Genomic DNA, 20,830 nt, shown 5'->3' with positions numbered 1-20,830 from the left:
TAACCACTATATAATATAATGTCCCCTCTTACCCCTAACCCCCTCCAAAAAAAAAAAAAATCTCTTTTCTTCCTTTTTAGGGCAGTGGCTAGGGGCATTAATATTGTTTACTCAGACTTGCAACTGAGTGTAATTCATGAGCACTATAAGCTTTTGTGTCTGGAAATGTGAAATATAAATGACAAGCATTCTTTTTCAATGACCAACAAATTCTCGAGGTTCAATTAATGACACATGATTCAAAATTCAGTGAATAATGGACTTTCTTAATACTTTTCTTTCTCCACTAAAAAGTTAGTTTTTGTCTGTGATACGTTTTGGCATGTGACGTACGTCTAATTCATACATCATGTCTTGTACTCATACTCTTACCACTCGACCAAAACGATAGACGCTTCAATGACAAGAATCGTTTTGTGACCAAAATATTCTCGAGGGTCAACTGTGATAATGAATTTTTCCTTATAGTAAACTTTTATTGATAAAAGATTTTGAATGTGTGACGTATGCCTAACCAATACATCATGTGTTATGCTCGTATTCTTACCACTACACCAAAACTTTGGACCCTTCAATGACAAGCATTTTAAATTTAAGGTTTTCTATTTAGTGGCTGATGACACTGCATATACTTAATGGTACACTGACCAAAAATAAAGGGAGATCAGCCTCTATCTATCTCTGCATGGCTCATCAAATGGAGCTTTTGACAAAGAGGATATATATAATAAAAAGTACTTTTATCACTGCCTAACTTTGGTTTAGGTGTCGTTGTTCTATTTCTTAGATGACTCTAAGTCAGACAAACACTTTGAAAAAAGGCATGTGCGTGTAAGAATACATAAAATTATGTACACAAATGATCCCTTATTTCTAATTAGGTATGATCGTTACTAAAATGATACTTTATGTTATTATAGTGAGACTACAAGGGTCATCGTGCACCGACCACTGTAACTAAGTTTTTTGCGGCGATCTCATTGAGTCGCCGCGAATATCCTCACTTTTTTGCGTATAGTCATCACTAAAATGATACTTTCTATGACAACTACAGGGATCGACTACTGAAACTATAGCTTTGTGTAGATCTTATTGAGTGAAATAATTTTTTACTTTTCACGTATAGTTAGCACGAAAATGATATTCTATGTGAGGATAATGATGACTACTAGGGTCGCCGGCTTCTATAACAATAGCTTTTCGTGATGATTTTATTAAGTCGCCATGAATATCCTTACTAGTCGTGACTTCAAAATGTCACCACAGAAATGATACTATATTTTTTGTGACGACAATGACGCCTACAACGGTCACTATAACTATAGCTTTTTGTGGCGACTTATTGAGTCAATATATATATACTTCCTTTTTGCGTATAATTGCCACTAAAATGATACTTTCTGTTGATGAAGTACAAGGGTCACCACTATAAATTTTTGTAGGATTTTATTGAGTCTCCATGAATATTCTTACTTTTACTAAAATGGTACTTTTTGTTACGACTATAAGAGTCACCACTAAAACTATACCTTTTCTATGGCGATCTTATTGAGTCGCCACAATTACTTTTTGCGTACATTTTTCTCTAAAATGATACTCTCTATGATAACCACAAGGGTCACCACTCACCACTCAAACTATAGCTTCTTGTGCCGATCTTATTGAGTTGCCACGAATATCCTTTTAGGGCAACTTAATTAAAGAACGATTCCCACGTACGGAAAATCTCATTTCTTGTAGTGCTAGCTACTTATTTGAGCACTAACACACATAGTAAACACAAACTATGATGAGATGCTAAGTCCCTATATAGTAATTAATTAATGTATCTACACAAATATGAATATTATTTAAAATACATATTTTAAGGTTCTTAGTACATTAATGGATGGAAGAGGCACTTAACATACATAATTATTCATTTTTTGAAGCTGAAGAAACAAAAGAAACTGGGGTAATAATTTCCAGAATAGTACTTTGTTTGGCACACACCAAAATAAAGCACTTAAATTCAGAGAATATTTTGAGGAAAATAATATACTATATATGGTTGTCCCAGTGCTGGGATCCAAGACCTCAAAATCCCATTTGAGTCCATGGGTTAATTAGATTTGCCTTTTTAGTGTTCTCCCTGTTCAAATTTGCTATATATCCATGTCTGACTTCTACCACAAATTTTGTTCTAAGTGTATGGAGTACTTGCTTTTAATTAGCTTTAATAAGGAAAAAGGTTCAAATTTATCCCTAAAGTATTCAAATGGCTATCCAGTTTGGCTCTGACATTTGGCACCGTGAAACCACGTACAAACAAAAAGCGTAATTCAAAACTAAATTGTACCCCAATCAATTGGCCTGTACGTTCTCTGCAATAATACATCTCTTTGAACAATTTAAAATGTCCATAATACACCTAAACAATTGCAAAATGTCCACATACTATTATCTCTATGTTTCTTTCACCGTAATTTTTGCGGTGAGATATCGTTGGTCATGTCTATGTTGCTCGGACTCTTCAGAAATATCGAAAGTGCGTGTGAAATTCCCCAAACGTAGTGCATTTTTGAAGAATCCGACACGGGTGCGGCAACATTTTTAGAGAGTCCGAGCGCTACATAGATTGGCGGGAGGTGCCTATTTGAATTGAAAGATAATGATAATAGCTCCTGTTAATCGAAAAGTAAGCAACAAGCATATACCTAGGATAAATGGCAGATGTTGGAGATTAGGATGTAGTTGCCAAATAACTATTGTCTGGTCTTTAACCACAGTAACTCATGAAGAAAACAACCTACAGACGATTATTATTGTGCTTAAAAGACCATACAAAGTTGTTTTGGCAACTCCATCCTAGTCAGTTGTCAGTCAATATATTGACTTTAGCAGTAATTAAAATGACCAATCTTCAGATGGTCTTTTTGTAGATTCATTGAGAAAAAGAACATAGACATAATAGAGAAATTAAATAGACCAGCAAAAAGCTGCCAAACTAAGTCCTTTAGATTCTTTCTTCTTTAATTTTTTCATTGGATGTGATTCTTTTTGTTCTATAACTTTTACTCTATGGTGTGTTTAGCACGGAAGAAAATATTTTCCATGAAAAAAAGTTTCCCAAAATATATTTCCTTGAAAAATATTTAGTTTTGTAGAGTTAGGTTTCCCGTTTACCAGCAAAAAAGAGCCTCCCGTTTACCCGGAAAAGAGGAGCCCCCACCAAGCAGGCGACCACGGGTCATTACGACTTTTTGCCTAACAAATTTACTTTGAAGTTGACTTTCTCACTCGACTAATCCAACTCCTCCAAATTGTCTGATTTTTCCTTCACGAAGATAAGGGGCTCAGAGATTTACTGCTTTAATTCTTGTTTCAAAAGTAGATAATATTGTATCCGAACTGTATAAAAGCACGCAATCCAAGATTTTATTTTGGCTCATGTTGGTGATTTCTGATGTAAATTGGGTCAGGTCGTCCCCCATTCTTTCGAGTTGCCCCACCGACCGAGTTGTCACAATCCAAACTGTCCCACTACATCACGACTTTGTTGACATTGCACAAAATTCATTACTTTATATTCGAGCACTACAAAGGCTGCCCGTCTTACTTATTTTCTGTTGTTTGATAAGTAAATAAGCTGAAAATATGATCACAAAAGCAATTGCATATAATTAGGCAAACGCTGTGGAGGATGGAGGTGGAGGATTGGGAGGAGAGAAAAGTCCTTCAAATACTTTGACCCAATCAAACATGAGAAAGTTAAAAAATATCCTTTGAGAAATATTTTCCTCCATATCAAACACACCGAATCCATTTTAATATTATGCAAATGTGTCAGAAAGTTCAAAATAAAAACATTTTGAGCAGCAAACATATCTTTTCTTTCACACGTCATTTCTCCAAACTTTCATCACCAAAAAGAATGTAAAAATAATTTCCAAAGTGACAAGCTCAGGACCACCACTAAGCCTGATCTCTCACTCTTTTTTCAACTCAGGCCATACTTATCAGACCTAACAACAGGTGACTTGGTAGGGGCCTCCCATCTCCAAACCCTCTCCATCAAGAAACAGATCCCTGACATTATCAGTAGATCCCATGGAAAAGTTGAAGTGTCTTAACAGATAAACCTCCTCATAAGGGCGTTGTTGTCCGGCTATTTTTTGACTGCTATGACGAATTATCGCTATAAAGAACATATAATATAACATGACAAATCGGTTCCAAAAAAAGGACTTGACTATTACAGTGAAGTGTCGTTATAAAGGATTGTTATAAAAAAGTCTTGACTTTCATACACCGAGACCGTACTCAATCAGCTCGTCTAAAAGGAGGATTAGCAGGCGATAAAATGAGGCAAATAAGGCAAGTTACCTGCTATGTTGCTCGGACTCTCCAAAAATGTAGCCACACTCATGTTGGATCCTCCAAAAACTTACTACTTTTGGAGAATCCGAAAAGCACTCGGCGGTAAGTGTCCAAGCAACAAAGATTACCTATTATAACAGATTAAAATACATGAATAGTGTGATAATCCTTGCGCTGTCAACGTACATATGTCAAAATCCAAACTGGAAAGTCATCTTGTAGACAGACAGAAAAACACACATGCATTCACTCCCACGTGAAGCGAATATCCTCAAAGCCTCTTACCCCATTGTGGAAGATAAAATTTGTGGCCCTAGTAAAGCTTAAAGGGCCTCCACTTAAACAGGGAATGAGGAAATTTTGTGCCCCTTAATATATGACTTTCAAATTAGGATATACTGAATAGGATGCAAAACATATAATTTCTTCATATAGAATGACCATAAATAAAGTAATGGTGATATTGTTTCACCAAATGTGAACAGTTTGAATAAATAGTTGGTGTAGAATTACAAAGTCTGCAGATAAAATTTGCTGAAAATAGCAACAAGACATGTTAAAAAAAGGTCATATAGTAGTTGGAACATTGGTGAAGTAAAAGTGACAGGTGAAATTTCCACTTCAAACTAAAACACTGTTGATCCAAAATCAAAAAACTCAATATGTTCCATAAATTAACATCCACTTTCATCAAGTTATATAGTCCTCACATGCAGTCCAATGAACCAGTTAGTGTCTATTGATAGTGACGCCTCCAAATTCTTCCCCTTTATATATGCTCTTGACCAACCTTAATTTTCCTGAGTCCTTCTACACCACCTATTTTCACTCAAAGAAAAGGAAAATATTGAAGAAACTTTGTGCCAACAACCACTTTTAATTCATTTAAGAAAGAATGAAGTCACCACCAACTCATTTCTTCTTTAAACATAATAGTATGCTTCTAAGGTGTCTTATTTTCATACTAGGTATTTGCTCAATCAACAGAAGTAACATCTGTTGTGACCAACCTTTTGCCAACCCTTTAAGTTTCTCAGTGATTCAGTCATCACTGAAACAGTTAAAGATTGAAGGGTACTTTAGTTTCAAGAATTTCGATCACGTGGCCAAGGACTTTGGCAACATATATCACTTCCTTCCATCGGCTGTTTTGTACCCTAAATCAGTTTCTGACATATCATCGACCATAAAACATATTTTTGATATGGGGACAACAACAGACCTAACCGTTGCTGCTAGAGGCCATGGTCATTCTGTAGAAGGCCAAGCTCAAGCTTACAAAGGAGTAATAATCAGCATGGAATCGCTTCGAGCACCAGTGATGCGTTTCCACACAGGGGAACTGCCTTTTGTTGATGTATCTGCAGGAGAACTTTGGATAAACATCCTGCATGAAAGTCTTAAACTTGGATTAACACCAAAATCTTGGACTGATTATCTTCACCTCACAGTCGGAGGCACTTTGTCGAATGCCGGAATCAGCGGGCAAGCATTCAAACATGGACCTCAGACCAATAACGTCTACCAACTTGAAGTTGTCACTGGTATGTTCATGCACAACATGCTCACTGTTCCCCAGTTCCACAATATCAGTTTCCCATTTTTTCTATTTTATTCAATAGAGTACCAATCAACACCTAAAAGTCATAAAATTAACCAGTAAAGAAGTGCTTACATTGTAGACTTGGACTCAACAAAGTCTGCAGCAGAAGGCAATTCTGTTACAACAAGTCATCACCTTTTTTTTTTTTTTTTTTTTTTTTTTTTTACTTTTGGATACTTAAACTATAACTATTAGAAAAATCATATCCCTCCATTTCTGTGAGTTGGATCGTTACGTATTATATTGCTGGAGGTTATTAAAATAACATTTTTTCACAGGTAAAGGCGAGGTGATTACTTGTTCAGAGGAGCAGAATGCTGACCTGTTCTATGGTGTACTAGGAGGACTAGGCCAGTTTGGTATCATCACAAGGGCTAGGATTGCTCTTCAACCAGCACCTAAAAAGGTACTTTTTCCAATTCCAAATATCAAATAAGTTAACATTAATTGGAACAAGATTTAAAAAGAAAAAGGGAACAACTACTGAAATCCATTTGTTAACAGGTAAAGTGGATCAGAGTGCTGTATTCAGATTTCTCCACATTTTCCAATGATCAAGAACAGTTGATATCATCCAAGGATTCTTTTGACTATATAGAAGGATTTGTCATTATCAATAGAACAGGATTGCTGAATAACTGGAGGACAACTTTCAACCCTAAAGATCCACTTCTAGCCAGAAAGTTCAGTTCTGAAGGAAAAGTTCTCTACTGCCTAGAAGTTGCCAAATATTTCAATCCAGAAGAGACAACAAATACTGATCAGGTAATATATTTTTTAAAGTCAAGCTTCCAGCTTTTGACAACTTTGCACAATGTTCACCTAAACATGTCAACATCTTGACTCTTGTTTTTCTTAATACCACAGAATATTGATGCCCTCCTATCTAAGTTGAATTATATCGAATCCACGCTATTCCAATCAGAAGTCTCCTACGTGGAATTTCTCGACAGAGTCCACATATCTGAAATGAAACTCCAAGAGAAGGGGTTATGGGATGTTCCTCATCCATGGTTAAACCTTTTAATTCCAAAGAGCAAGATTCATTACTTCGCACAAGAAGTTTTTGGGAAGATTCTTACTGACACGAGTCATGGTCCTATACTCATCTACCCCGTCAACAAATCAAAGTACTCAAATCATCATCACTCTCATAGTCTTTTTAAAGGATATGTATATATATGCATCTTTCTAACATGATCTAGGATCGTTTGTGTTGCAGGTGGATAAAAGGAACATCAATGGTTACACCTGAAGAAGATATCATGTATTTAATAGCATTTCTATCTTCAGCCATGCCATCTTCCACAGGAAAGGATGGACTAGAACATATTCTAGATAAGAACAAGAAGATACTAAACTTTTGCCAAAAAGCACATATTGGAATGAAAAGGTATTTGCCACATTACACAACACAGGAAGACTGGAAAGTTCACTTCGGCCCCCGATGGGAAACATTTGCTAGGAGGAAATCCACTTATGATCCTTTGGCTATCCTAGCTCCTGGACAGAGAATTTTTAAAAGAGCATCACTACTTCAACAACAATGACTTCTTCCGAAAATATAAATAGCTATATAGAGTTTTCCTTACATAGATCTATCGTTATAATGCTCCCCAGTGTACAATGTAACAATGTTGAAGCATTTTAGCATTCTTTTGAGAAAGACCTATCTTTGTACATTAAATACTTGAAAACTGGCTATGACTCTGATGCTTGTGCTTGGGGGAACTCATTAAAGATTCAGTAAGATTCCACTCGCGGTTGACATTTTCATTTTACAAAAGGATTTTTAATATGGACTTTTCAACTATTTAATATCCTAGTATCATCTCCAACACAACAAGATATATCAAATAGGAAAGTGCACAAAGGAGAAACAATAAATTGGCAAGTAAGCACGTCGCTAAAAAGATCCATCTAGCTTATAATTAGTTTCATACACAGGGATAAGACTTATATCTTGAACAACCATAAGACACATAGGGACACATTCAATCGACAGAAGCAGAACTAAGAGCCTAAGAGTGCCAGTAAAACCGGAAAACACCTTGGAGGTCCACCTCTATGTTGTAGCATGGATAGATTTATTTCTTTGTAGGTTCTGTCCAGCCAAGGCCTGGTCGATTAATGCTTTCACGTTTCCCTTCATAGTCCCAAGCATCACGAATAGAAGCTTCAAAGTCGGTGGTATCAGCTGCCATAGGAAGAACACTATTTAAGTCGTCTCTCGCTCCTAAACCTCCAGCTCTTATTACGTCATCCATAGTGATATCCGCCTCCATGTTTACTTCGCCACGAGATTTCTCATGTGCTGGAGCCACATCACCTGCGACATTCCTACCACCTTGACCTTGATTCACGTCAGAAGTCTCTGAATCATGTTGCAGTTTTTGATAGGATTCAGTGCCTTCATTCTTTGTGCTATGGTATTTCTTAGCTGCTGCAGCTAAAAATGCATCATGTCAAGGGCAAGACATCATGTTTTTGCAACATTTGGAATTGATTTAAGATCAGAAGCACTTTATTATCATCTAATTGGACAACCGCAAAGTTTCAGAACACCTCAAATACATTCTGTCAACGAGAAAATTCATGAAACGATGACATACAGAACTTGTGTTAACTACCCTCAGGGATAGTGCATTAAAGCCCTTTTTTGACAAAACGGAATTATCCTAGTTTTTATTGCTCCTTTCTTCCTGAAAAAAAGGTAAAATACTGCATTTAGGATGCACTAATCCTTATATCGTCAAGGTTATTGTATAAGGTTTAATATCTTCGAGGTTGGCATCTATAAATGTTGTCAAGCCCCATATAAGGAACTACGTATTTTATTTTTGCATACTCTCTTTCTCCTTCTGAATTTCTGTGTTGACCTTTCATCTTCTATCATCTAGAACTGACAATCTTTAAGTACATGACGAATCAAGGATGTGAATTGTGATTTGCAGTTTTCTCATTTGGGCAGAGAGATCCAGTCAACAAAGAATGACAAATGCTTGGAAAAGTTATCGAATTTACCAAGCTTTAAATCTTCCTTGAGGAAAGCTCTAAAATAGATCATTAACAATATCTAATTTGGTAGTTCTCTTGGCTTCAGTAGCTAAGGCATATACTTGGTATAGCCTTAAGATCCCTCACTTTGTCCTTCAAAAACATCTTATCCAACTACTAGAAGGAGAACTTCCAAATTGATAATATATCACTAGTGGGTCAATTGATTATGTATATATGGTAACCACCAAAAAATCAAATGATCAAAATATTTCATTGGGGCGATTTTTTCGAGAACTTAAAAGTAATGAATTTTCCAATAACTTAAGGGTGAAATACTGATGTAGGGATAATAATTCCCACAATAGACTGAACAGGATCCCTTTTCCCCTCACGACGTTGTGCCCTGATCAACTCCATTTCTTAACTGAGGAAAAGAAATTGACCGAAAAAGAGAGTGAGAAACTATTATGTTATTTCTCTTGGGAAAGAGGGAAGTTATTAATTTGAAAGGCATTATTTACTCTTGCGATAGAGACCCTTTTGCCAGTTCCCTAGCGAAGAGGATGCATCATGTCCTGCTACACAGAGGACGTTACTTAATCTTATAGATAATCATCCCGATGTGGCAATTCCAGCGTTTTTGCAACAGCCTTTCACCCTTAATCTAATGATGATGCACTTCGTTCTCAGAAGTGTGAAGCTTTTGAGAAATCAATCAAAATGTCTTCCTGTGTTCTGACAATATCCCCTGCTCTAGAAAACTGCTAAACTTTAGTAAGTCCTACACCTTCAGTTTCTAACAGTCCATCAACGGCAGTATCTATCTACTTACGCTTAAGGAATTGTGAGAAAATACGGGAGAAAATAGTATTATTGAATTGTGTATCTACATTATTACATTGAGCCCTATTTATAGACACTACATCCTAATCCTTTGCCATTTAGGATACTACATACAAATCCTATTCCTATTCCTATTCCTATTCATATTCTAACACTCCCCTCAAGCGAGTGCATACAAGTCATATGTACCGAGCTTGTTACAGATGTATCTAATATGAGGACGACTGAGTGACTTGGTGAAAATATCCGCAAGCTGATCACTCGACTTCACAAATTTATTAACAATATCTCCGGAGAGTATCTTTTCCCTGACAAAGTGATAGTCAATCTCAATGTGCTTAGTCCTCTCATGAAATACCGGATTTGATGCAATATGAAGGCCGCTTTGTTATCACACACAAGTACCATTTGACTGATTTCTCCAAATTTTAGTTCTCTGAGCAACTGCTTAATCCAAACTAGCTCACATGTTACTACAGCTATTGCTCGATATTCTAATTCGGCACTAGATCGAGCAACGACACTCTGTTTCTTATTCTTCCAGGACACCAAATTACCTCCTACTAACACACAATATCCAGATGAAGAACGTCTATCAGAGGGTGATCCTGCATAATCAGCATCTGTGTATCCAACGATCTGCTGATGGCCTTGATCTTCGAAATGCAGTCCTTTAAGTGGAGCTGACTTAATATATCGCAGAATGCGGACAACTGCATCCCAATGACTATCACAGAGAGAATTCATAAACTGACTTACAACATTCACAAGAAACGAAATGTCAGGTCTAGTCACCGCAAGATAATTCAACTTACCAATCAGCATCCTCCTAAGTGGCTCCCCCTGTCCTGGCAGGAGTTCAGCATTCGGATCCATAGGAATGTCAATGGGTCTACATCCCATCATTTCTCTCGCTTCAGATATGAAACTTTGAGTATTAAGGGATGCTCTTGTTATTCCCAATAAAACGACTCGGTAACAGATCACTTCTTCCAAAGGCATACTTGCGTAGCGAAATAACAATACCTGACGTGGATTGGGCAACCTCAATACCTAGAAAATACTTCAGTCTGCCAAGATCTTTAGTCTGGAAATGCTGAAAGAGTTGTTTCTTTAAATTAGTGATGCTATCTTGATCATTGCCAGTTATAACGATATCGTCAACATAAACCACCAAATAAATACACAAATCTGGGGCAGAATGTCGATAAAACACAGAATGATCTGCTTCACTGCAAGTCATGCCAAACTCCTGAATTACTGTGCTGAATTTACCAAACCAGGCTCGAGGAGACTGTTTCAGACTATAAAGTGACCAACGCAATCGACACACCAGATTAAACTCCCCTAAGCAACAAAACCAGGTGGTTGCTCACCATGGAGAAAAGCTTTCTTAATGTCCAACTGATAAAGAGGTCAATGGCGGACAACAGCCATGGATAGAAAAAGACGGACAAATGCTATTTTAGCCACGGGGGAGAAAATATCACTATAATCAAGCTCAAATATCTGTGTATACCCCTTCGCAACAAGGCGAGCCTTAAGCCGATCAACTTGGCCGTCCGGACCAACTTTGACTGCATAAACCCAACGACAACCAACAATAGATTTACCCGAACGAAGAGGAACAAGCTCCCAAGTACTACTTGTGTGTAAAGTAGACATCTCGTCAATCATAGCCTATCATCATCCGAGATGAGAAAGGTGTAGACTTAGGAATGGGGACAGAGGACAATGATGATACAAAGGCATAATGGGATGATGATAGACGATAATAACTGAAAAGGGTATAATGTGGGTTAGTATTATGAGTGGACCGTTTATCTTTCCGAAGTGCAATCGGCTGATTAGGAGGAGACAAGTTCGGAGTAGGTGCAGGGCCCGACGCATGACATGAATTATATTTGATGCTGGACGCAATCGACGATGATAAGTTAGAAGTGGTAGCACTGTGACTAGAAATGTAGTAATGACTGTAGATTCCTCAAAGGTCAGTGTAGGTAAAACCTGAGGTATAGGTAAGACCTCAGAGATATCAGAAGGAGACCTAAAGTAAGGTTGAGACTCAAAAAATGTGACATCAGTAGACATAAGATATCGACGGAGATCAGGTAAGAACCAACGATACCCCTTTTCAACCTAAGAATAATCAAGCAAGACACATTTAAGAGAGCGAAGAGCTAATGTCCCCGGAGCTAGATTATGTACAAAACATGTGCTCCCAAAAACACGAGGAGGAAGAAAGTATAGAGATAACGGAGGATATACTATGGAATATAGAATCTGATTCTGAAATTCTGAATAGAAGATGAGGGCATTCGATTAATTAAATGGCCAGACGTGAGGACTGCATCGCCCTAAAAACGCAGCGGAACATGGGATTCAATGAGAAGAGTGCGAGCAGTCTCAATGAGATGCCTATTCTTCCTTTCTGCTACCCCATTTTGCTGAAGGGTGTAGGGACAAGATGTTTGATGAATAATTCCTTGGTGAGTCATAAACTGCTGAAACTGGGAGGATTTGTATTCTAAGGCATTATCACTACGAAAAGTATGAATAGAAATACCAAATCGATTTAGTATTTCAGCACAACTACTCTTGAATATAGAGAATAACTGAGAATGATATTTCATTAAGAATAGCCAAGTACATCTGGAAAAATCGTCAATGAAACGAACAAAATAACGAAATCCTAAAGGTGAACTGACTTTACTAGCACCCTAACTATTAGAATGAACTATTGAAAAAATAGACTTTGCACGACTCTCAGCACTACGTTGAAAGGTAGTGCGAGTGTGTTTCCCAAATTGACACGACTCACAATCTAATTTGGAAAAACTAGACAAACTAAGCACCATCTTTTGTAGCTTGAACAGACTCGGATGTCCCAAACGTTTATGGATCAAGTCTGGAGGATCTGTAACGGAGCATGCTGTGGAGGAATTAGGAGAGGTAAGTGTTCGATACTAGAGGCCTTGTAATTCATATCCTGCACCAATCACCCGTCCCGTACTGCGGCTCTGCATAACAAAAGAATCATCAAGAAATCAAGAAATATTATGACACAATTTAGGGCAAGTGTCAAACTACTGACAGATGCAATATTAAAAGAATAACCAGGGACATAAAGAACAGAGTTTAGAGTGACAGAAGATAGGGGATTAGCTTGTCCAACCCTTTTTGGTTTTGTTTGGATCCCATTGGCTAAAGTAACCGGAGGAAGAGACTGTGAATAAATAATATTTGACAAAAGTGATTTGTTACAAAAAATATCATCAGAAGAGCCTGAGTCAACGACCCGCGATGGAGGGATACTAGACTGTGAAACACAGGCGAAGGAATTACCAGCAACAGAAGTATTAGGCTGAGAATCAGTGGCTACTTGTGAAGATGTCTGCTTACTTGCTCGATACTGAAGGTACTTATTATATTCAACTTCAGATAAAAGCCTCGGATTTCCTGTAGTGTCAATCTGAGCAACATGAGCATTATTGGGTAGTTGACCATGTAGAGCACGACACACGTCACGAGTGTGTCCAAACTTATGACAATAACTACACTGAACATCATTGGGTAGTGGACCATGTAGAGCAGGGCATACGTTGCGACTGTGTCCAAACTTATGACAATAACTACAATTAGTTGGAGATTTTCCAAAGCGACATCCCCCTCGTCGATTATCCATAGACTGAGATGTTTGATTCTCTATAGTTTGAGATGCGAGAATAGAGGAGTCAACGGTTGGTAATGAAACCACGGTGTGATTAGGAGGCGCAGCAAGACGAAGCAAAGAAGAAAATAGTTCATCAATTGTAGGAATCGTAGGACTAGCCAAAATCTGATCACGCACCGAACCAAGGTCAATGGGAAGTCCAGTAAGCGTAAGAACTAGAAACAACATATGTCTTTGCTCCTGTTGTTTTTCAACGTTCTTAGTGACTGACATCAACTGCTCAAATTCCTCCATGACTGCTTGTACCTTCCCAAGTAAGTAGACATATCTGATTCCTGTTTCTTTAAGTTGGTCATCCGAGATATCACATCATAAAATCGAAATATGTCATTAGTGTATAAAGTGCGATCCTTTTCCCAAACTGAATAACATGTCCGGAAGCAACGGAACAAGGGCATCAACTTGGGATCAATAGATCGCCACAGAAGGCTACATAATTGAGCATTAACCTTCTCCCATTGTGCTTTGGCCTTTCCATCTGTCTCACTAACCTTTTCACTAGCCTTTTCTTTTTCGTCAACCACAATAGCCTTTTGCATTAAGTGATCTTGAACATCTTGACCCTTGCACCCCAACTCAACCGAGGAAGCCCAAGCTAAATAGTTTGAACTTCCCATTAACAGTTCAGAAGTAATCATAGGGCTTGAAGTTCCGATTCCCGTGTTTTTGGAGCCAAAAATATCATATCCGAGAGACATGGCTCAAAACTTCAAGAAAGACACACAAAACAGGGACAAAACTTAGCTGATGGTGCCAAGAAAACAGAGATCCGGAAGTTGCCAAAAATCAGTCGTGCGGAAAAATAAAAGTGATCGGAAGTCAGAAATAACTGCTAGGGTAGGTGCAGAATTGCTAAGACACCAGGCTGGAAAAAATATCTGTCAAAAAAATGGACGGAAAAATGCAGATCTGCCTGAAACAATGCAGCAGTCGCCGGAACCCTAATTCCGGCGATCGGAATCTTCTGCAAACTGATATAAAGTGCTCGGAAGACTTGGGCGACCTCAGTTGAAGAGAAAGACCTCAACTCAAGAGAAACAGGTTGGAAAACAGCACTGTATCATCGGAAAAATAGTGTTGAGCTGCCGGAAACACTGTTCACGTCAGAAAAATTGTTCCACCGATAATATTCTATTATGACTCTGATACCGTGTGAGAAAGTAAGGGAGAAAATATTATTATTGAATTGTGTATCTACATTATTACATTGAGATTGTATATAGTATCCTATTCCTGTTAGAATAGGAATAGGATTGTATATAGCATCCTATTCCTATTCTAACAAGAATATTCAAGTGGGTTTTGTCATTTTGCCTATCCAACTCAACATCTTTTTACTACTTTTTTGAAGATATTATGTCCTAAAACTATTGGTTAGCTTTTCCCGATGAGATACATTCATGTAAACCACTAATTAAAACCTTCTGCAGAAGCCAAAGGACACATACAGTTCTATGATCTGTTCGAAAATTAAAAAGCAACGAACTATGCATAAATTAATCATTTTCAGTAGAAACAGAAATACTGTTAGGAGGCTGGTGTCCGCAATGGGCAGAAACGGAGACCAAATAACTAGCCGAAATACCTTGTGAAGCTCCAAGAGCATTGTGGTCCATTCTGCCTAAATTAAAAAGGAGGTAAGATTGACAATAGCAAGTATCTTAACCAGCTCACAACCCCTCGAGAGAACCTTCAAAAACCCTGTTATAGCAACAGAATCTATTATGGTCAAAGGACAAGAAACCATGAACGCATACTACAAAATAAGACATCTATACTAAACAGTCAAGCAATTGAGGAAGAGAATATGCGTTACACTTATCAATATTTGTCAGATCAAGACTCAAATTTCGAAACCAAATGATTGTTGTTACTGAAAACCATTACTTGCGTTTTTTTTTTCTCCTCTCTCAAACAAAGACAAATAGAAAACCTAACATGCAATTACCAATGTAAATTCCAGTCATTTCTTGAACTAGTTACCTAGACTGTTTACCAAACTTCCCTAATCATATATCATCAGTCATTAACAGATATGGAAAGGTGGGGCAATATCAATTTCAAATCATTCTTCAAACAACTTGCTTATACCCCAAAACCAATCTTTTATACTCCCTCGGATCAAAAAGAGTGTCCACTTAGTCATTTGCACAGCCCTTAAGAAAATACTAACTCCTAGACCAAAATAGGTAATTTGGCTACACAGCCCCTAATTAAATAGGTATTGGGATTTGATCACATAGCACTTAATAGCACTTAATAGGGGCAAATCTAGAAAGATAAGGTTAATTCTTTCTTGATTTGATAAGTGGACAGGATAATCTTTTTTACCCAAGAAAAAAAGGCTAACTGGACACTCTTTTTGATCCCGAGGGAGTACCCTTTTAAGAAATTTTTGTGTCAATCTTTCCTTCTGCTTTTCTTTCTTGTCTTTTTTTTAGGGAGTGATTGGTGGTATTCGCACTCACTTGCATGTACCTTGGCTAATTTACTCAGCAAACTGGTAAACCTGTACACCAAGTTTAGAGCAAATGCAAAGGACGAATATAGTGTTAGAGATCTGGGTTCATCCAAACCCAGTATTTTAGCTCAAACCTTGTATTTGTGTTAACAAATTCACTAAGTACAAATGAGCTGGGGTAGAATTTCAAATTCGAACTACAAAGTTCAAACTTTAGATCTGCCTCCGCAAATGGGATCACACTAAGAGGTCGTTTGGTTGTTGGTTAGAGTTATGCATGTATTAGTAATGGTTGTTGGTTAGAGTTATGCATGTATTAATAATGCAAGGATTACATATGTATTGGTTATTCCATCTTCTACCCTGCATAGAATAACGCATAAATTGACTCATAACTTATACATGTTTTAGTTATGTGGGATTGTAAAATGATGACCAAATAGCATACTTGGTGTGCTGAATTTTATACAAAACAACTAAAAAAGCCAAACATGGCAATATTAGCTATGCTAATTCTTATACATGAATAACTCTCTTCCTAACCAGCAACCAAACGACGTCTAAGTGTTGTATCTAGAACTCAATCAATAATCACCTAAATGGCGCCATGTTGCCTCACACTCTTCGGCAATCCACAGACAAAGTCCATGGCTATCTCGTCCCACTTCCACTGTAGTATCTGAACTGGGTGTAAAGGTCCTGCTGGTCTCTGATGCTCAGCCTTAACCAGCTGGCACACTAAGCATTTACGAGGGATCTTCAGGTTGTTACTCTTATGTCTCGACCACTCAGCCAATTCCTACATTTGCAAACATACATCTAGACTCCAGCTAGAAAGAGTAACACATAAATATATTAATATTCAAAGACTGCACATAAATTATGAATCTTTCAATCTATCTTATAATCAATTCTTCTTTTGACCAAAATTAATAGTAGATAATATATAGATTTCAAAGATGTTTCTTATTCTTTATTTGAGATATTTAAGCATATACTAGGCAACTCTTCAACATAAGCTAGCTATTTGCAAGAAAATAACTCAATCCCTCGTAGAGCAAGAAAGGTGAAAACTTAGCTAGAACCATCACAAGAAAACAAGTCATCCATTGAGAAAACGCTCAAAATACTAAAATATAATCAGCAAGCACTGAAAAGAACCAAATTCAACCAAAAAATATATATATATCTTGGTTTATGCACCTATTGATTTATATAACACAACTCTACTGCATCATATAAATAGATACAAAAGGGGGTTAGCAAACATACCAAGATGCAGAAGAACCAAAAGGGTGTCTCAAATATCAACTATTCTGCTGTATGTTATGGGATTTTTGAATTTTTGAGCACTCTGTTATTTTGTTTATTATTATTATTATTATTATTATTATGCTGGAGTTGAGTTGACAGTACAAAATAATACGTGTAGTAAAGGGAACGAAAACACGTACTCCTACTAGTCTTTTTGCAATGCTGGTGACTTATGGATTGGATTCCTGGAAAAATGATGGTACAAGCTCCAATGGGCCACTCTTGACTTGTGCACATAGTATTGGCCCAAGTGTTTGGTTCTTTTTCTTATGATAAAATAACATAAGTAACTATTTATTTAAGACTTTTTATTATAAAATATATAGATAATTTTACAAAACATAATGGTATTTTACGAAACATGATAAATTTTCATATATATTTTGTTTTATATTTTTTAGAAAATAATGTTTTTAAATTAAAATTATTTTTTGAAAAAAATATTTTAAACTTTTTAATTTTAAAAAAGAAATTTTGCTCAAAGGCTTAAAAAATTACCTCAAATTTTTATGTATCAAATGTGTATGTTAAATGTATGATTTTTTTTTTTTAAGCCTTGAATATTGTATAAAAGTTGTTAAAATGTTGTTGTAGTTGTATTAATTTTCCAGAAACCTAATATGAACTTTATATACGAAAAATGTGAATGAAATTATAAGTCTTGAGCGAGATATACACATTTCATACCATTCTCATACATAAAATTTTCAGCATAATGTTTAAGCATTGATCAAGATATATCCATTTCATACATTTTTTATACACAAAATTTGAGAGAACTTTTTAAGCCTTGAGCAAGATATACACATTTCATGCAAAAATTTGAGCGATTATTTTAAGTCTTGAATGTCGTATCAACATTGTATATAATGTTGTTGTAGTTGTATTAATTTTACAGAAATCTAACATGAACTTTTTACATGAAAATGTGATCGAAATTTTAAGCCTTGTGCGAGATACAAATTTCATACCGTTTTCATACACACAATTTTGAGCGGATTTTTTAAGCCTTGAACGAGATATACACATTTCATACACTAATTTTTTAGCGAACTTTTTAAGCCTTGAGCGAGATATACACATTTCATACATAAATTTTTTAGCGGAAAAAAATTAAAAAAAATATTTAAATAGAAAAAAATTAAAGCATATTTTGTATAGGGCTTGTAATATTATGTTTTGTAATTAGAAAACTATCGTCACGTTTCGTAAATATTTCTCCTTAGTATGTATATATACATACTTCACCCTTTTTTTATTATCCCTATATACTTATATTATAGAAAATATAGATAACCTTAGCACTTCTTATTTTCATTTTTATTTAATTAACATAAATAGTCATCCATCCAAAAAAAAATAGTTGAAGATGTATCATACTATCATATATTATATGCTATAAGTATATATTATGCATATCGGCTAGCGGATATGTATATATATTTGGCCAAGCGATATCACATCTTATATGATATATGTATATCGACTTGCAGATATTTATTTATTTATACTATATATAAGCATGGGTTGGGGGATGGATCGTCGTCCGTCCCCAACTCATGTGTTAAAAAAAAAAAAAAAAAAAAAAAAAAAAAAAAGTGGACCCCATGTTAAAAAAAAAAAAAAAATCCTCCAAACTCGTGTAAAAAAAATGGTGGACCTCATATTAAAAAATTAAGCAATATACAAAAAAAACGTGCATCCCATATTAAAAAATCAAACAATATTCATGTAATTCCCAAAGTATTCCTATTAAGTCAATAATGGTGGATTCATTGCCACATGCGTATCAACCCATTAATGAGAGAAAATGAAATTATTGTACTGCAAAAAACGTAGACCCCATATTATTGTTTTTCTCCAAAAGGTTAAGTAGTCAAACCATGTAATTTCCTTTCTTTTCTTATATTAGTCTGAGATCTAATCTAGATATTTAACTGTTGTATTTGCTATTCCGCCATGTCACTTATTTGTTATGTTTACTAAAATAAATATACTTAAAATATTTATATTTTAATTTTTATTCTTATTCTAATAAATGTGAAAAGAGATTAATGTCGTAAAAGAAAAAATAATATTAAATAGAGATCAAATAATAAATAAGGTAAATTAGTCAAATTATAATTCTAATTGACGTGTCCTTAAAAAAACGTGCAAAAGACAACATGACAAGTAAAATGAGCTAAACTAAGAATATTCACCAAAAATTAAAAAATAATAGTTCTTCGTTTAAATAGAAAATCAAATTTCTACTTTGTTTCATTTTAAACATGTAAAATTAATTTAATAATTTGAATTAGAATTATCCAAATCAAAATTTGATAAAAAATAATAAGTATTGTTTAGGTCTAATCTATATACATTAACAATAGAATATTTTACACCTTTAAATTAATCGAATTAAAATTTAAAATATTAATTGATGCTTAAATATTACTATTATTTTGTCTGAACGAGAGGAAAATAGTTTCGTTTTAAACAAGTCTTCTCTTTTAAAAAGTATTAATAATTTTTTGCAAACTTTGTATTCGTAGCAAACACTAATATAATAAAGTTTTGGATACGGAGCACAAACTATAATGTTATATTAATCATATTTTGAACATAGTATATATATCTTATCACTACCCAAACAAAGCTACATAGACATAGATATACTATAATCTAAAGTGTTGAGCCCGTGCGCAGCACGAGCATTGGAGGTGGTATGGTCGTCCACCTCCAACTCATGTTACAAAAAAAAAAAGTGAATCTCATATTAAAAAAAGCAATATATAAAAAAAGTAGTCCCCATATTAAAAAAATCAAGCAATATAAAAAAATAACTACATACACATAGATACACTGTAATCTAAAATATTAGGTGCGTGCGTAGCACGGGCATACGCTATATATATATATATATATATATATATATATATATATTCTTTTTTTTGGTCAAGCGACTAAATTTGCAACTTTTTCCTTTTTTATGACCATCTAAACCAACTCACTCCCGCAATGTTCTTGTTTGGATCTCAGCTCTTTAAGAGAAAAAAATAACTTGCTTGTTGAAACTTTGAAATCAGTGTCAAAATGTGGTTGTCTAATCACGTAAGACCATCTAATCCACCACAATTTCAAACTTCAATTTGAACTCTACAAAAATCAAAACACTAAAACAAAGTGAGTAGGGTAGAATTTAGAATTTCAAGAAGACGAGTGCGCTATTCGAAAATTACATTTACGATTTATATCTTTATATTCTTATCATGAAATCATTACACGTATGAAATTATATGTTCAAAATTATTATATTCTTGTAGCAATTTTAGTGATTCTTGTCATATATACTTATACTCTATATATTATATGCTTCAATGCTACTAGTTTTAGTATATTCACTTGGTTTAGTTATATATTTTTTTCCCCGATGGCAATGAAAATAAAGATTTCAACGTGTTAGACTTAGAGAAGTTTGAAAGAAAAATTAAAAATAATTAAAAATAGAAAGAAATAATTAATTAAAACACATCAT

General features: G+C 35.4%; 2 protein-coding genes and 1 long non-coding RNA gene across 9 annotated transcripts; 1 reads left to right on the top strand and 2 right to left on the bottom strand.

Moving 5' to 3' along the window:
* Window positions 1–2,897: 2,897 nt before the first annotated feature.
* Window positions 2,898–6,468, bottom strand: LOC132613754 (uncharacterized). The gene is made up of 4 exons (XR_009572092.1): window positions 6,285–6,468; window positions 5,804–5,996; window positions 5,582–5,720; window positions 2,898–4,487 (listed from the first exon to the last, which is right to left on the bottom strand). It is a non-coding gene; the product is annotated as an uncharacterized LOC132613754 (long non-coding RNA).
* Window positions 5,180–7,714, top strand: LOC132613752 (cytokinin dehydrogenase 1). 2 transcript variants are annotated; one of them, XM_060327959.1, is made up of 5 exons: window positions 5,180–5,903; window positions 6,241–6,368; window positions 6,467–6,727; window positions 6,830–7,092; window positions 7,185–7,714. In XM_060327959.1, exons 1-5 carry the CDS (start codon window positions 5,255–5,257, stop codon window positions 7,510–7,512), a joined length of 1,629 nt encoding a protein of 542 aa, XP_060183942.1. In that variant the 5' UTR covers window positions 5,180–5,254; the 3' UTR covers window positions 7,513–7,714. The 2 variants fall into 2 exon arrangements, with proteins under 2 accessions (XP_060183942.1, XP_060183943.1); XM_060327960.1 differs by having other exon boundaries at window positions 6,830–7,118; window positions 7,196–7,714.
* Window positions 7,715–7,840: 126 nt separating this feature from the next.
* LOC132613753 (uncharacterized) lies at window positions 7,841–17,428 on the bottom strand. Of its 6 annotated transcripts, none has more exons than XM_060327966.1 (4): window positions 17,272–17,421; window positions 16,595–16,829; window positions 15,124–15,239; window positions 7,841–8,402 (listed from the first exon to the last, which is right to left on the bottom strand). In XM_060327966.1, exons 3-4 carry the CDS (start codon window positions 15,152–15,154, stop codon window positions 8,050–8,052), a joined length of 384 nt encoding a protein of 127 aa, XP_060183949.1. In that variant the 5' UTR covers window positions 15,155–15,239; window positions 16,595–16,829; window positions 17,272–17,421; the 3' UTR covers window positions 7,841–8,049. The 6 variants fall into 6 exon arrangements, with proteins under 6 accessions (XP_060183949.1, XP_060183947.1, XP_060183945.1 ...); XM_060327964.1 differs by having other exon boundaries at window positions 7,841–8,405; window positions 17,272–17,420; XM_060327962.1 differs by having other exon boundaries at window positions 7,841–8,411; window positions 17,272–17,417.
* Between the last annotated feature and the right edge of the window lie 3,402 nt (window positions 17,429–20,830).

Source organism: Lycium barbarum, chromosome 10 (genome assembly GCF_019175385.1).
Source record: "Lycium barbarum isolate Lr01 chromosome 10, ASM1917538v2, whole genome shotgun sequence".
In the NCBI taxonomy this organism is placed as follows: domain Eukaryota; kingdom Viridiplantae; phylum Streptophyta; class Magnoliopsida; order Solanales; family Solanaceae; genus Lycium; species Lycium barbarum.
Note: the sequence above shows the minus strand (reverse complement) of the source record. Positions and strands in the feature narration are given on the sequence as shown.